General features: G+C 41.4%; 1 protein-coding gene across 3 annotated transcripts; it reads left to right on the forward strand.

Annotated features, from left to right (window-relative positions):
• On the forward strand, positions 1–6,565 carry YIPF5 (Yip1 domain family member 5). Of its 3 annotated transcripts, none has more exons than XM_084536195.1 (6): positions 1–21; positions 402–528; positions 2,048–2,217; positions 3,469–3,614; positions 4,613–4,794; positions 5,504–6,565. In XM_084536195.1, exons 2-6 carry the CDS (start codon positions 416–418, stop codon positions 5,664–5,666), a joined length of 774 nt encoding a protein of 257 aa, XP_084392321.1. In that variant the 5' UTR covers positions 1–21; positions 402–415; the 3' UTR covers positions 5,667–6,565. The 3 variants fall into 3 exon arrangements, with proteins under 3 accessions (XP_084392321.1, XP_084392319.1, XP_084392320.1); XM_084536193.1 differs by lacking the exon at positions 1–21 and adding an exon at positions 176–296; XM_084536194.1 differs by lacking the exon at positions 1–21 and adding an exon at positions 217–245.
• The last annotated feature ends 10,116 nt before the right edge of the window (positions 6,566–16,681 follow it).

Raw genomic sequence — 16,681 nt, forward strand, 5'->3', positions numbered from 1 at the left:
ATTTATTTGGGTGATTAACAGGTAAAAAACCCGCAAAGAACGAGAAGCGCGAAGAGGGGGCTCACAGGCCCCGCGTGAGGCCGCGCCTCAGGCCCGGCCCCCACCCCGCCCCGCGCCCCACGTGACCCCGCCGGGCCTCGCCCCCTCGGCGTTGCCACGCAGGCAGCGCGCGGGGCGGGCGGCGCATGCGCGCTGGGGGCGCGTCGTACGCATGCGCGGCGGCCCCGGAAGCGGCGGGCGGCAGGGTGACACGTCGCAGCGCCGCGCCGGGGGGGCCGCGCCTGGGCCGGGCCGCGGTGGGTGCGGGGCGGGCCGGGGGCACCGGGGTGGGGCCTGGGGGGTCCGAAAGGGGCTGAGGGGATCTGGGGGCCGCGGGCTCACTCTCCCGGTGCTCCCCGCAGGCAGGGTGCGGGAGATGTCCGGCTTTGACAGCTTCACCACGGACTTCTTCCAGACCGGCTACAGCATCGACGAGCAGGCCCAGCACTACGACTACGGCGGCGGCGGCGGCGGCCGGGCCTACGGCAGGTAACGGCCCTACGGCAGGTAACGGCCTCTGGGGCCGCCCCGCTGCCCCCGGGGAGCGCGGCGCCTTCAGGGCCGGCACCGAGCCCTGCTGCGGTGCTGCTGTGTCGCTTAAATCCCGTAAATGAGGCGCATAGCGGTTACACGCTGCGTATCCCACGGTCTGTGCTGTAACGTAAAGGCAGGACTCTCAGGATACTACGTGGGAAATTGTAATAATATAAGTAATCCTTTGGAAGGCCGCTATCAGTGTTCCCTAAGGATGTACGCGGTTACTCAGGGAATGAAAATTAGTCACAGTGTCATAAATGAGCCCGTAGTGTCCGTGGTGTTTTCTAGGCTTTAGCAGAAAACTGTGGCAGACTTTTCTAGGTCGCAGGGGCTCTTGTGAGTGCTTTGTACATCCGTAGTCCCAGGCTGAGGATTTCTGTCAGGTACGTGGCCTGAGTTTGTTGGCTGTGATAGATGGAGCAGGTTGATGCATGTTTGCATCCCGACAAGGACTGTTGGGCTGTGATGAGGCTGGGCTGTACTGGCACAAGAAAAGGAGAGTGAGTTCTGGGTTTTCCTTCTTTATGTTCGTGTTTCTGTAGTTCTAAATTTGTTGGAGACATTTACTGAAGTCTTTGTAGTCAGACTCAGAGACTGTTAGCAGCAAGATTAACTTAGGAGTTTGTTTAGGAAGAGAAGATAGCTCTGATGAGGCTTATTTTCTTTTTAGATGTCTATAACCACATATGTTTTTATACATGTGAAATCTATAATGGTATTGCAAAGACAGTATAAACGTGTTAGCAAATATTTGAGAAAGCGCCAAATAGAAACTGAAAAATTGCTCCCCCCTTGCTCCCAGCATTGTGTCCTCTAGGTAGATGTCACCGTGTTTAGAATCCACACCATAATTCCTTTTTATGTGTCATAACGCTAACTGTTGGTCGTGGTGTGTAAGTAAAGAGGAAAATATGGTTTTATTTTTTTTCCTTAGGCTGATTTTTTCTTAAATATGGAGGGCAATGAAGGTGGTAGTACAAGCTACTTTGTTCTGTAACAGTGAATTTGCAAGTGAACGTTCTCAATTGTAAATTAATGCTGTCATCAAGTGAGTTGTCAGTAGTAATTAACGGACAATTGGATTAGTTTGTGACTTAAATTTTTTATACTCTTTTACATGTCCGCAAGTTGTGGCAGTAATTCAGTCAATGGATAACGCTCATTTTTGCAGGCCTCTGACTTAAAAGCAATACAAAAGCACGCGTAACAATAATTACCGTGTTCAGCTTATGGTATTACATCATCTTTAGCTCATCAGCATTGTTATTAATGGTTTGAACAGATGAATGTGGTTAAGTGCCTAAAACACTTGCAATTGAGTAGGGGAGCATTGAATGTGACTGTTGAAAAGAGGAGGAAAGACAGATCTGTTTGCTGTGGTTTATTTGCTGAGAGAAAGCTTTGATTTGTGCAGGGAGGTGTTTAAAATGAAGTTCTGTATCCGTCCGTAACGTGCTGTCGTTCCCTGTAGGCAGTATGGAGGCTACGAGTACTCCCAGCAAAGCGGATTCGTCCCTCCGGAGATGATGCAGCAGCAGCCGTACACGGGGCAGATTTACCAGCCAACACAGACGTATACTCCAACCTCAGCACAGTCTTTTTATGGAAGTAACTTTGAGGATGAGCCTCCTCTATTAGAAGGTATAATTTGAGCTTTGTGGCTGAAATCCAAAACTCCTCCCAGCTTGGGGATGAGTTGAGTAGTAGGGTGTGTATTCTCCTCTTTCTGGAAGTACACAATTGACTTGAAATTCTCATTAGTTTTTTGTTATTTACCTGTATTTCAGTATATAATTTGCACGTTCTTGTGTGAACATTTGGACACGGTTTTAGCATTATGCTTTATTGCTTCATGCTATCTGTTCAGTGGAAGGCATAATAATTAAATGAATAGCCCAACTTCATACAGCACTTAAAACATTTAATAATTTTGTTGTTGCAAATCATACTTGTAGCAAATTGTAATTTTTTTTTTTTTTTGTGAAAATAAGTTGATGCTGTTAGCTGCAGTTGATTCTGTGATTAGAACTGAAGTCTTGCATTACTAAAGAGGAGTGCTGTACGCTGCAGAAATTCCTGTGCAGAATAAAGAGTGTGCCAAATGCCAGAATGGTTAGGTAGTCAGTGTCTGTAGCTGAGTTGCCAGCTCATATACATCATTGTTCAGTACCAAACAACTGAAGAAGCCCTTCGTGTTGCTGGTCAGAGAGGCAGGTGTTTGTATTTTCTTTCCACCCAGCTGTGCTTGTTTATATTATTCACAAAATTATTTTGTTTGTGTAAATACTTCCCAGGGCCTGGGGTGGGCAAATACGTGTTTGCACAGCTGTGGTTAAATTGTATGGACGGAGCCTTGAAATCCTATCTAGGTGCAAGAAGCTGTAAAATGAGTCAAATGTTAAAAGGGTTGTGTTTTTCTCAGTGGATTCAATAAGAGGATAGGAGGTTTGTGAAGGAGAAATCCAATGAGGATAACTAAGTATGGAGAAACTACTTTGAATTTGAAATCCTTGAGCCACCAGTCGCCAGAGACTTGGGAAATGTTTGGGGAATCTGTGTATCTTCTGCTGATACTCCTCCATTCATATCTCCTTTGCCACTTACAGAGACAATGTGCTGGGCTAAATGAACTTTGGTCTGGCGCAGAACACTGTTCTTAGGCCTTATCTGGTTCTTTAGAAACCAGCCTGTCACTGCAGAACATTTGAGACGTGGACTCTGTGGAAGCAGCACACTCAGCAGCCCAAGGACAGAGGGAATGACTCAGTTCTGTGGTCCTTGTAGGATAGTTCCTGGAGGAGATTTAAGAGTGCAGGGGCAGGGAAAACTTGTCAGTGAAACAAAGAAGTAAAAATACATAAATATGCATAGTTTGTTTCATGTAACTTGCAGAATTGGGGATCAATTTCGACCACATCTGGCAGAAGACACTAACAGTGCTGCACCCGCTAAAAGTAGCAGATGGCAGCATCATGAACGAGACTGATTTGGCCGGACCAATGGTCTTCTGCTTAGCTTTTGGAGCCACGTTATTACTGGTAAGACATTGATTGCCAAATATAATTATTTGTGCTTTGATATGCCTCGAGACACTGGAGGAAAAAGACAAGTTACCTGTAGGTCAATGGAACTGACTCCTTAGCATAGAGGCCACAAAAATCGCATCGTGACTAGGAGTTTGTAGCTTGGTGGGAGAGGAGCTGGGGCTTCATGCAGCACTCCCTGAGGTTTGCGAGTTTGCTACCCTTTTTCTTCTGTGGATTTTAAGTCAAAGCTTTGGAGTTTGTTTTTTTTTTTGCATGCCATTTATTTCACTGGAATGCCTATTTCTTTTCATAGTCTACTTTTGAGGAATACCATTCCCTGTTTCACAGAAATGGGTGTGTGACTCGTTCTCAGATTTTTAACTGCTTTTTTAAAGAGATTGAGGTGTGTTACTTTCAGAATTATGCATTGTATTTTTGAGTTGTCTTTTACCTTCTGCTTTAATATTTGCTTCTATTCACATTGTTCTGTAACACTGTGGAGTCTATCGCAAGGCATTTTAGCTCTAGATTTGTAGAGAAGTTCCAAACTTTTCTAGTCTTAAACGTTACTCCTGTAAAGATTATTGCAAGACATCTTCAAAGAGATCACCATGGGTTAGTTGCCTAAGCCAGGAGGTGGACTTGGTGATCCTTGTGGGTCCCTTCCAACGTGGGATATCGCATGGTTCTGTGATATCCTATGATTCTTTAACTCCTGCGGAATTCATAGACTTTTGCAGATCAAAAATAACAATTTGATTAAAATCTATTTATTGAAATAGGTAAACTTTGGATAAATGTGCCTTTTGGGTGTCCAAAATGTACAGGTGTCTTGGAATTCAGGTTGTGGGAAAACATGGCATGTTGAATTTGAATCTAGGAATTGGTGGTTGGAGGGATGGTGGAGAAAAAATGGAGAACATATGCTGTAAATATTAATTCTTCTTGTCTTCGTTTGTGGCAGGTGTTACTTGTTCTATTAATTAATGTGTACTCTGGTTAACTTTCAGGCTGGTAAAATCCAGTTTGGTTATGTGTATGGGATAAGTGCAATCGGATGCTTAGGGATGTTTTGTCTCCTGAACTTAATGAGCATGACAGGCGTCTCATTTGGCTGCGTTGCCAGTGTCCTTGGATACTGTCTTCTTCCTATGATCCTACTTTCCACTTTCGCAATTGTGTTTTCATTGCAGTAAGTACATAAACTATAACTTGATTAAATAGATTCCTCTCCTGTGAGATAAAGTTATTACAAGAAAATTTCATAGTGATGAACGTGTCTATAATTTCAATATGACAGGAATTTGTAAGTGTAAAAATACAAGTCTCGACTTTCTCACTGGAAAAGAGGTGTGAATACTGCTTTTCTTTAAGTCAATCAGCAGCTTTTAAATACATGGACTCTTTCAGTATTGAGTTTGTTTTCAGTTAGCTTTGAATCTGATAAATACTATTACCTGCAAAGTCGAAAAGATAGCTTATAAGTTAAGGTACAAAACTGAATGTCAGACAAAGAAAATCCACGTGATTCTTCATAACTGTATGAAATTAGAACTGAAAAGCAGCAAGAAACAGAACAATATAGTTTCTTTATTTAATATAGTTTATATAGTAATAATATATAGTAATATAGTAATGTTATATTATTATTAATATTAATATTAGTAATATTAATATAATAATATAGTTTATTTAATAAATTAAATTTCATATGTACAAAGGTGCTTTTTAATGTTGTGATAATTGAATAATATGGCTCTGAAATCTTTTACTGGAACTCTATCATTTAAAAATACGGAAGATAAAAGATAAAGTTGTTAGAACTTGTAGAACATAATAGGAGTCTAGTTATGACTTTTAAATACATGAGTCTTAAATGAGTTCTGTTTTTATCTTCACAGGGGAGTGATGGGAATTATTCTCACAGCTGCAATCATCGGCTGGTGCAGCTTTTCTGCTTCCAAAATCTTCATTTCTGCCTTAGCAATGGAAGGACAGCAACTTCTAGTAGCATACCCCTGTGCTTTATTGTATGGAGTCTTTGCTCTCATTTCTGTGTTTTGAAGAGACTGTCCAAATTGTTGGACTCCAGTGGGCCAAAATGAAGACATCAACTTGGAATACGTAGTTGGACCAGACACGGCTGCAAACACCTGTATAGTGTTGCTATCACAAAACTTAGACCAGGTTTAAATCATCTGGAACAAATGTCTTGTGTTCACTTTTTTAGGACTTTGAATACTGTTCTCAATTGACCTGAGGTGTCTATAGCTTTAATAAGTGTTCATGCTTATCAAGTTAATGTAATTTCTTTCCCATTCCTATATCTTTAGAAAAGTAACTTTTAGTTGTTTATTTGAGCTGGTGGGGGAGTGGGGGGGAGGGTTTGTTTTGTTTTTGTTTTTTTTTCAGGGGAGGGAGGGAGGAGGGATGCAGTTACAGATTGAACGATTGTTATCAGTAGAAGTTAACAAAACCACAGATGATGTGGATTTGGAAGTTCTCATTGAATAAATCTGCAGTAATAACCCATTTCCTCTCCCCTCTTGCCAAAAGGAAAATGCACAGAAGAACACAAACATTTATTTCTATATTTTAACAGACACACACTTACACTGTTTGGTCTCATTTACTTGTTCATTTGATGTGATAGTATTTCAAGACTTAAGATACTGAAATTATGAATTAGGAAACAGATGCTCTAAAAACTAAAAGGATCTGCAATTCTGTCACATTTGAAATATGAATACATTTGGATGTCTAAGTAGCTATATGTTAACTTGAACTTCTGAAGATGACTTCAACTAGAGGATTTTCCCCTAATGGTGCACATAGTAGACAAAGAGTAATCTCTTTTGCAGTACTTCCAAGAAAAACACCATTTTGAAAATGTTATGCTTGCCAGTATTGTAGTTACTGTAAAAGTAAGGTATATTGATTAAATTTTCCTTAAATTTTGAGAATGTTGTTTGAGTTTTCCAATCTTTATTTTTGAATGGACTTCGGTTATTAAAATAGGAACTTTCATATGGAAGCAAAATCATATTTAAAAATGTATTCAGTTAGTGGATTTGATATTTGCTTCAGCCATACATACTTAATTTTACATTACAAATATAATCTAGTTTGTGATATCAGATGCTTACAAGAAGTCTTACAAGTGTAGGAGGTAGGAAAGCAAAAATGCCTGGTCTTCACAGAAGCACTTGCTAATTCTCAAAAGCAAGAAAACAACTTAATGGAAAGGGAAGATAATATTTTTTTCTTTCCCTTGGAAATGAAGAAGCTCTATCAAAATGCTAGATTATTACTACCATTTTTCAGCAATTTAATCCAAGGGACAATTTAATCCAAGGGATTAAATTCTGTAAATTCATTTCACTGAATTTACTGAAGGTGTTAGTCCGATGCTCATCTGTCAGGTCTGTGGAATAATATATTCGTAGATTTTATGTGTTATGTTAACACCTTGTAAGATTCAGTCCGTGAATGGGTCTTACATCAAAGGGAAGCTACCGTGAGTGAATAATTTCACAGACCAGTGCATGTTATTGTTCACTCTTCCTTTAGTTCTTCTCGTTCTCCTAAAAAAAAAAAAAATAAAATCTTCCTAGTCCCACTAGAAGTTACTGAAGAGGTCCCCTTCTTTGGCTGGAGCTAACTTTGTTGGGTTCCTGGGAGCTGTGGGAAGTGCTGAATGAATGTGAAAGCATCAAGAACTAAACACTGATGCAGAAAACTGTTTTGACTTACGTACTGTATCTGGCTGTTGTAATGAATTTTAAAACTCATAAAATTCAATTTCCTTCAAGAATTGGATTCAAGAGCCCAGATAATTTTATACTTTGATACTTTATTATGAGTTATCATCCTAAATAAAACAGTTGAGTTTATTTTATTTACTGGAATGTTTTACTCTGCATGTTTTAGTTCTGATTTTCTTTGGATTAGCAGGCCTGACGCTCAAAGTCCTCTTTTCATTGAAGAACATTATCTTCTGATGGAGCATGATGTCCTGTGTTTCTGCAAATAAGTTACAGTGATTGCCTTTACTAATGAGACCTAATTAAATACAGAATGCTTCTAAGAAGTATAAAAACTGGCATACTTCCTTGAGCATGTCAGGTTCTAAATACTCAAATATTGTTTTGTTGTTGGCTAATTAAGCTTACCTTGCATGCATGGTTCATTTCTTAAAGCTTGCACTGATTTTTGTAGATTTCTCTTGCTGTGGTGACAGAAGTTATTTATAACACGTAAGTGATCATCCTAGAAGTTAAGTGCAAAGGAAAAATGTTAAAATCCACCCATCTCAGTGTAGCACTAATTGCACAACTACTGAGTTGGAAAGACCATATCAAAACATATTTCTGTATATACATCATCACAAAGTCCCTATTCTGACAGTGGAGGATGCTACATGCTCTACTTAAGCAGTGAGGTTTGACCTGATAGTTTCAGGAGCATTCTGTGTTCTTCAGACCACATTGTGGTGAATTCAGCGATGAATTTCCACCTGGGCTCCTGGGAGCAGGAGTGAAAGTAGGAAGTGGGAGTAGAAGGTCGAAGACTTTAATTCATAGAGGGCTTCACAAAATCATAATGTATCTAAACTGGTAGTCTTAAATATCCCCAGGTTCTGGTAGGTTAGTTAATGTGATTCCATTGGCCCTGTTTATTGCCTTTCCAAAATCAATTTTATTGATTTCCTACTATAACCTACTATAATACTGTTTTGTCCTAGAACCTGCTTCAATTTTAGTTACGTTTCAGACTATTTAATCTTACTGTCACATGGAATGAGAAGATTATGTGCTGTAATTCTTCACTCCCACATTTGCCTTTAGTTATACTTAGGCTTTTTTTTTTTTCCTACTTTCCTAAATCTGAATTCTCCCCCACTGTCTGTTAACAGCAGTATTCTCATCTAGTTTTCTGATGAAGTGTTAATGCTACCTGCTTCACACTGCATTGTCTCTTGACATTTTCGTGTTGCTCAGCTTAAAGTGTTCATGTATGAATGCTGGCATTGCTTTTTTAAAGCTAATTGCTTTATCACACCCACTCTTTAAATTACTTCCTATTGTACAAAGTTATATTAAAAGTTGCTTTTACCAGTTTGTCCATTCAAAAGCAAAGTTTTGACAGCACCTGTGTGTTTCAGGTCATTTGTTTTGCTATGAGGCAACTGCTGACTCCCATTCAGTTTCAATAAGCAAAATTTCTGTAAGCATCAACAAATCATATGTCATTAAAGCTCGTTGTTGAGGGCATCATCCAAACCTCTCTCAAACACTGACAGGGGGGCATCAGGCACCTCTCTAGGAGGCCTGTTCCAGCGTTTGACCACTCTTAAGGTAAAGAAATCTTTCCTCGTGTAGTCAGAACTTTCCCTGGCGCAGCTTTGTGCCACTCCCACGCTGGCTTCTCTCCGAAACGGTCACCTTATTTCCACGAACTTGAATGGTTCAGACTTGGTTACTGCAAAGAACATCTCTGGGTTTGTAATGAGAAGCTGGAGTGCTCTTAGGCTTGTCTCCAAGTATCAGCACAGGGACGTCTTCACTCACTGCACGATCTGTGTGCAAGGGACCCGGGACCTCCATGGAGCGGCGGGCACAGCAGGGCGCAGTGCTTCGGGGGGCGAGGGTCGGGCTGGGGCACGGCCTGGCAGCAGCCACGGGTGGTCACACACTGACAGAGTGCTGATTCCTCCCAAAGCTGCTGTAGAGTCTGCTAATGTGCTTTAGGAACCACGCGAGCTAAAAGAGCAGCCAGCAGTTTGTGGTACTGCCGTGTGTTGTGCCACAGGAGCAGGTTTGCAGAAGAGGGAACAACTTTCTGTGGACAAGCATTCACATGCTGCAACTTTAACAAAAATGATTTAAACAAAAAGGAGTGGAATAACTGGGGCTTGCTGTTTCCCGCATCTCCACTGGGTGGGCCTGCAGCATATCTGATGTGCGACCGCAGGCAGCATCGCTGGCGCGCTGTGAGGGAGGGCTTGGGGCTGGCACAGCTCAGCATCAGGAAGGTTTCCTCCTCCGCTTGCCCTCTTCCTTTGCCTCCCGTGACATCAGCAGCAGTTACGCCCCCAGGTAGCCAAACCGCTGATGTCTGGCTGGATTTCTGCTCCATGCAATGGGCAAGGCCCTCACGCCAGTCACAGCCTGTTAATTCAGCAGAGATGCTGTGCATGCCAGGAAGCCCTCCTGGCAGTGGGAAAGCTCTGCTGCATCCCTTCCTTTCTATACAGCTCTAATTCTTCTGACCAGGTTTTCTCTTCACACTACCAAGAAGTCTCTCAATTTTCTTTATGCAGTCCAAAAGCATGAGAAATTATTTTTCACTGGATAATCTGCTGCCCTTCCAGCTGCTGGGAGATGCAGGCAGGCTCCTCCCTGCATGGCCCACCGTGCGCCGTAGCACTCATGGGCACCTCTTTCCCATGTAAGGTGCTGCATCCTCCCAGAGATACATTTTTTAATTCAGTTAACTAGCACCTCTCCAGAACTGAAACAATTAATTTACACAACCTATGGGGAAAAAAAAAAAAAAAAAAAAAAAAAAAGTGTTTAAAAATATTTTGTTTTATTGTTACTTTAGAAGTTACAAACACTACTATCTCGAGATGTGAGGACCTCAGTTATTTACTGTGATTATTCTTGAGCATCCTGCTCAAGACAGGACAGGGAAGCTCCTCATCCTGTCCTGTAGATGAGGACTGACCTAAGGAGCTGTATGCAGCTTTTCCAGGGCCTGCTGCATTTGGTCATCTTTATCCCAGCAAAACATAATGAGGTTGCTCTCCAGGGGTGGATTCCCAGGCCAGTTCTCTGGGACACAGCTTGAAAGTGGGAGGAGATTTTATAATTGGAAAGTCTGTCAGCCGCATTTGCCAGCTTTGTGCTTTCCCAACCAAAGCCAGCAGGCCATTAGCCAAACAGCAGTCCCTGCTTTGAGAACTGCAGGCATTGTGCTCATAAGGGTTGTTTTTTTCCCTCCTATTATTTTTGCTTTATTGAAGGAAGCACTGACATTAAAAAACAGGGATTCTCTGCTCCTCATCAGGAATGGTAAAGTGGAATATTGTCTAAAATTAGACACTAGTGCTGGAATAGGCCTCTTTCAAAAATCGTACTGCAATTACACGTCTCTAGGAAGAAGGGCGTTGCTCTGTTTCTTTACACACTAAGCTCCACCACATCATTCTTGGGATTACAATGCTCTTACCATATACGTTTCTATTATGTTTTTCCCAATATTCTTGCTTTTCTGTTGCTGGCAGAGAAATAATCCTCTTGGATACCAACATTACCTACTGACCCACCAGGCCCATTTGCTGTTCAGTCATGGAATTTGCGCCCGCTTTCATGCAGCAGCTGTGGCCAAAGGCAAGCAGCACTGCGTGCTCCCATCGGAAAGGTGCCCCCGCCAGCACTGAGCCTGTCCCTCTGAGCGCCCAGCACCACTGCAGCAACGTGAAGCTGCCCTCAGGCTCTGAACCAGGCTCTGCCAAAGGCCCTCCTTACCTGGCCGTGTTTGCTCATGTCTGGAGAGCGATGCTAAGAGAAGTCAGGCAAGTGACTGAGCTATTTCAGGCCTTTTGGCAGCAAGCACCAGCAAAGGCTTATCTTCAGCAGTTATTATGAATTCAAAGTCAAGGCCATTTGGGCCTCGGGGTAAAATCCAGAGGTTCTTACTGAGGGTGTGATTTATCCCTCTCACCCTGCTAGGTACCAGTTTCTCAGTTCTTTTTCAGGCAAAATTCCCACTTAGCTCAACAGGAGACTGAGCTGACTCAACAACATGAATATTTGGCCAATAATTGTCAGGCAAATCAGGACAAATAGCCTCATTTACAAGCAAACCCGCCAGGCTAGGACATTTGGCTAGTGCCTATACAGCAGCCAGTGTCAGAGCCGAGCAATGGCAGCTCCTGAGTCTGCCCTCGGACTGCCTGCATCTACAGGGAGAATTTCAGTATTGGTAGGTCGATGCCAGCTCCTGATCCTCAGAAATGTACAGAGTCCAAAACGCGTGTTCAGAGAGGACTTTTATTTTAGTAAGTGACGTGATCTGCAGAAATGAACGTCCCACTTAAAAACTTCTTGTATTAACCTGTTCGTGTTCAATTGCCCCAAAATGTGGAAGCTAGTATTGTCCTAATGACATCAAGACACAAGCTAAAGACCCATGACAGGCTATAGAGAATTTTAATGTTTAGTGCCTTTTCCTTTATTTATTTAGTCTTTATTAATATGAGTCATTCTGATTGTTTTAGTGGCTGGTTCAAATGTTAATTGTCAGTAGGAAAAGATAATCTAGCATCTTGGCAAGGCTCTGCTGGTAGTGTGGCTGCTTTATTGAATCACAGATGGAAACATTTAAATTCAGGATGATTTTCTCATTCCAGTGTTTTGTCCGAATTAAAAATTATTGCTTCAGACAAGGTTAGGAGATCTAAAAAAGGCAGTGTCTGCACTTAACTAATGCCAACAGCAGATGTCACATTACTTGCCACTCTGCCTCCTTACAGATTCATTGGACCACATTCTGCCAAATACCCATTTGGTTTATTTTAAAGGCCTTGAACCTGCAAGGTACAGAATTAACTTTAATCATTTTATATGAGATTTGAGAAATTTTAACATTCCCCTTGAGGAAACAGAGCATGTTTTCTATCTTTTGGAATAGACTGTTCCAGGAAAGTCAAATGGGGCTCTCTGCAGAGCGGATACACCGTGGAAACCACAAACTTCTGGCCAGCTCATCACCATCCCATCACACTCAGCAAAGATCAGCCTGGTAGCTGTGCTCAGTGGAGCTGGATTTAAATTTTCTGAAGCAAGGCCTCAGGTGGCTCTCTGGCAGCCATGTGTTTGCCAGCCTCACCGCCCTCCACCAGCACCCCGCTTGGTTCCCAGTCAGCCCCGCTGCAGTGGGTGCAGGCAGGCAGTGCTCAGCCCCATTTCTCCAGCATGGAGAGCAGCTGGGGGGCTGGACACGGCCCCCTGGGGTCTGCACCAACTTCCCAGTTCTGCCCACTGCACGAAGGGCTGCACTTTGCTCCCTGGGCCACGTCAGCCCCAGGAGCACTGCCTGCCCCCTGCCCTGCCCCTGTGCCAGCTGGGGATGCAGCCGGGCTGGGTGGTCCCGGGGATGGCCCCGGCCAGGAGCGGTGGGTTTCTGGCAGGTGGGTTTCTGACCCACCCGTCAAAGCTCCAGCTGGAGGGAAATGACACGATCTCCCCTGAACACCTTGTCACTGCTTTGCTAACTTTATGATTAGAAAATGGTCCATGATGTCAGGCTTATTTCCTCGTATTTCTTCCTTCCTTTAATGTACGTTATTATTACTACTCTATCCACAATAGAGATGAAAGACAGCTTATTCTCTTCCCTTTGGCAGCAGCCTCTTACATAATGGTCCCCCGTCATTCTTCTCTGTTCTTAAAAAAAAAGAAAGAAACAAAAAACAACAACAAAAAAAAGGCAACAAAAAAAAGCACGGTTTGGCTATCCACTGCAATCCCCAAATCCTCCTCTACAGAAATACTACTGAGCCCATGGTTAAACATCTCGTTTATATGCATTGATACTTCTTTAAAATGGGATTGTGCGCTTTACTGAATGCCCTCCTAGTAGTTCTGATGATTTCTCTGATTTATGCAGATCAATTTGAAGTCTAATCCTGTCTCCAATGGGATTGCAATGCCTTCCATTTTGCTATCATCCCTTACAACCCCCCATTGCTCTTTCTTATCACCTCATTTTCTTCTATATATTTATGGACTGATTCTTTTAACTGTTTTCCAGCCTTCCTATGGGCATTAACGGTTGTTCCTTAGGTTCCCCTTTTAAAAAGTAAGGCTTTAATTGTTCCTCTGTAACTACAGTGTTTATGGCTCCATCCCTGCACTTGCTGCACGTGTTCTCAAGATGACTGCAGGTGGCTGAGGAATTGTTCTGTCCAGCTGCCTGAGAGTCTTCTAGTATCATTTAATAAACCTCCATGACACACAATTTACAGAAATAGACTTCATCTTTTACAGGTTTAGGCATTTGGTCATAGCTAGTGTTTTGATGAGGACTGACATTAGGAGGGCATGTTAACCTCCCTATCATAGTTCAGCACTTGCTTTCTTTCCCTGTTAAGAAGTAGTCTCATACTTTACTTTCACTTTTCCTTCTAATGTATCCATAAAAAAAAATTAGTCTTGCTTCCAGCTTTTTTTATTGTTGACTTACTCCTCTTCCTTTTACCTTAGTATAGGCTGTTCTTTTTTCATCATTTTTACTAGAAGAGCAGGCATCAAATTTTCTTTGGTTCATTTACTGTCACCAACCATTGAGATGCTATTTACAGAAAAAGCTGAAATAATCAGACTAAAGTATTATAAATGATACTCCATATTTTAACCTTCTCAGTGCCTCTTGGATGTACAATTTCACCACTGAGTATTTGGTGTCTACTTCAGTCTCTAAGTACATACAAAATGGTGGCTCTAAGTGCTTGTGGATTATACAACATACAAGAAGGGGGTTCTTGTTTTGCTTTGAATGTTGGGGGACCATTTGCTCAATGCTCTGCAAATCGGGTCTCTGATTTTACCAGCCAACCTTGAGTTAAACAAATCTGGGAATTAACTGGCCCAAGTTCAGTTAATCAATTATAAAATGGGTTTGCTATTTCTGGAGCTAACAGTCTGTGGAGGAGTATGGGGGATTTGTTTGAAGGCAGACCAAAACAGCAGAAGCAAAACAGAGCAACACCATTTTTAACAATGCAAGGCTAAAGGTAAGTACTGCAGTATGAATGGAGCCTGCTTGTGCAAGTTACAATTCAGATGCTTTTCACATAAAAAACATACACCTCAGTAAAATAATTAAGTCATTTGATTATATTTTATTTGAATAAAAGGCCACAACAATTATAGTGTTTAAAAGTTAAAGAATGAGAAGGGATTTATGAATATAATCTTATGTGGAAAAAGGATGCCCCAAGTAGGGATTTCAGTAGCAGTGATTCAATAACATCTGCTTGATTAGCTACAGTTGGCTTTAACATTATCTCTATCTATTTTGTACTCCCTTGGAATTTTTATAATCTAAATCCTTTCATCTAAACTAGTTACCTATCATGTAATAGCAAGTTTGATCTAGTGGTTAAGAATTTACAATTTTATATGTCAGTATCCAATTTCTGAGCGATGCAGATATTTCACGTTAACTTAATTTCATTACCTTTTATATAGAATTCATTATTTATTCAGATGTTTACACAATCAAGATAACAGTATTGAAGCCATAGGGTAGTTTATTTCTATTCATTTATTTAACAATGTTTAAATAAATTATCTGTTTTAAATATTAAGGTTTTTTGGGAGATTTTTATTTTTTTTTAATTGAGCAGGCCTCTCTTTCTTATTTCAGTCCTTAATCTCTGGCGATTTCACTGTCATATCTGAATAAAGCACTAGAATTAGGTTTTAAATATGCATATTGACAAAAGACAAGATCATAATTCCAAATGATTGATTGGTGCAAGCCCACATCATTGGATCCTTCACTCCTTCGCACCACCGTTAATTTGGAATAAATTTGCAGCAATCAAGTGATTTTAACTCGTGTGATAAGTATGAAGATCTTAATGTTCTGCCTGAGCTTTAATTGAGCTTAAAAGGCCTAATTCTGCCTCAAATCTATTCTTATTTTTGTTTCAGATCTGGAGTGAATGTACAGCTCAAATTTGAAAATGAGCCTCCTGTCTACATATTAGCTAGTGATAGTTTTCCCACCCAGTCAATTCTTCCATTAAGAGGCTCAAACTTTCATACAAGGATTTAGGACACAGAGCAGCCATTCCAATGCACTGCTTTAGCTGCTAAGTCTGTTTTATAGCAGATCATTTAAACATATGCATGTATGGAATGAGATTACATTTTCCACATGTTACTCCTATCGCTTCTTGTAAGATCTGTTGCAAATATACAGCGATTCGTTTAGAGAGTCCCAGGAGGGAATAACCCACAAAAGGTCTCAGAGCTTCAGAGTGCGGTAAATAGCAGGTCGTAATATATTTAACGAATGATCACGAAGAACACAGGAAGAGAGAGAGGAAAAATACATTCCCTGGCAATACATTGCTTCAGCAGGAGCATCAGAAATACTGTTCCATTGGGACTATTTTATTGTCTTTCCCTGTGTAAATAAATCCTTGCAGTGAGCACAGTGAGGATGAGGATGCCCGGAGCCTCCCAGCCCAGAGCAGCGCTGGTGCTGCTCTCTGGTGCCCAGCCCAGGGGCTGGAGGATGCTCCTGCTACGTGGTGGGAGCGGTGCAAATGCTGCCATGCTGCTGCTGGACCTGCTGGGTCGGTACTCCAAATACTCCTTCCTTCTCACCCTCCAGTGATAAATGTTACTGAATCACCTCTCTCCATCATGAAGTATATATGAATGTGGCAAGAATACGTGATCTATTAAAATAATCTCATTTTGAGTAGCATGAAACTATTCAAATTAGATTACTTCAGATTGTGTGTTTAAAACCAAAGACTTTCTTATTTTGTCATTAAATATATATCTTAGCAACATCATATAGCACATGCAACTCAGCCAAAAAGATGCATCAAGCAGATAAGAAAAATACTGTTTTCCACTAGTACAGCAATTCTGCAGCATGATACCTTTTTCTTACCCCAGAGTCCAGCTCTAGTGAGAAAAAAATAAATAAATATATGACCTGGAGAATCTCTGTGAATTGAAACTTAGCAGAGTTTTATATACTGGGAATCCTGAAGGACCTTAAATACTTAAGGTACAAAAAAAAAAAAAAATCTTTAATATCATATGGTCTGTTTCCTTGCCAATGCAGAGCTATTCCTTCCTATGCATAACCCAGGCTACTTTTAAACATGCTAATGGCTTGCCACTGCATTGCTGAAAGGAGGCAATGCATCCCTAAATAGAGAGGGTATCTTCCTTATGTAACGGTGAATTCCCCTTTAACCAGAAACTGGAAACATACATTAGAGAAATAAAACAATAGTTGTTGTCTTTCTTCCACAATCCTTA

This window comes from Aythya ferina (assembly GCF_964211825.1).
Source record: "Aythya ferina genome assembly, chromosome: 14".
NCBI classification, from domain to species: Eukaryota; Metazoa; Chordata; class Aves; order Anseriformes; family Anatidae; genus Aythya; species Aythya ferina.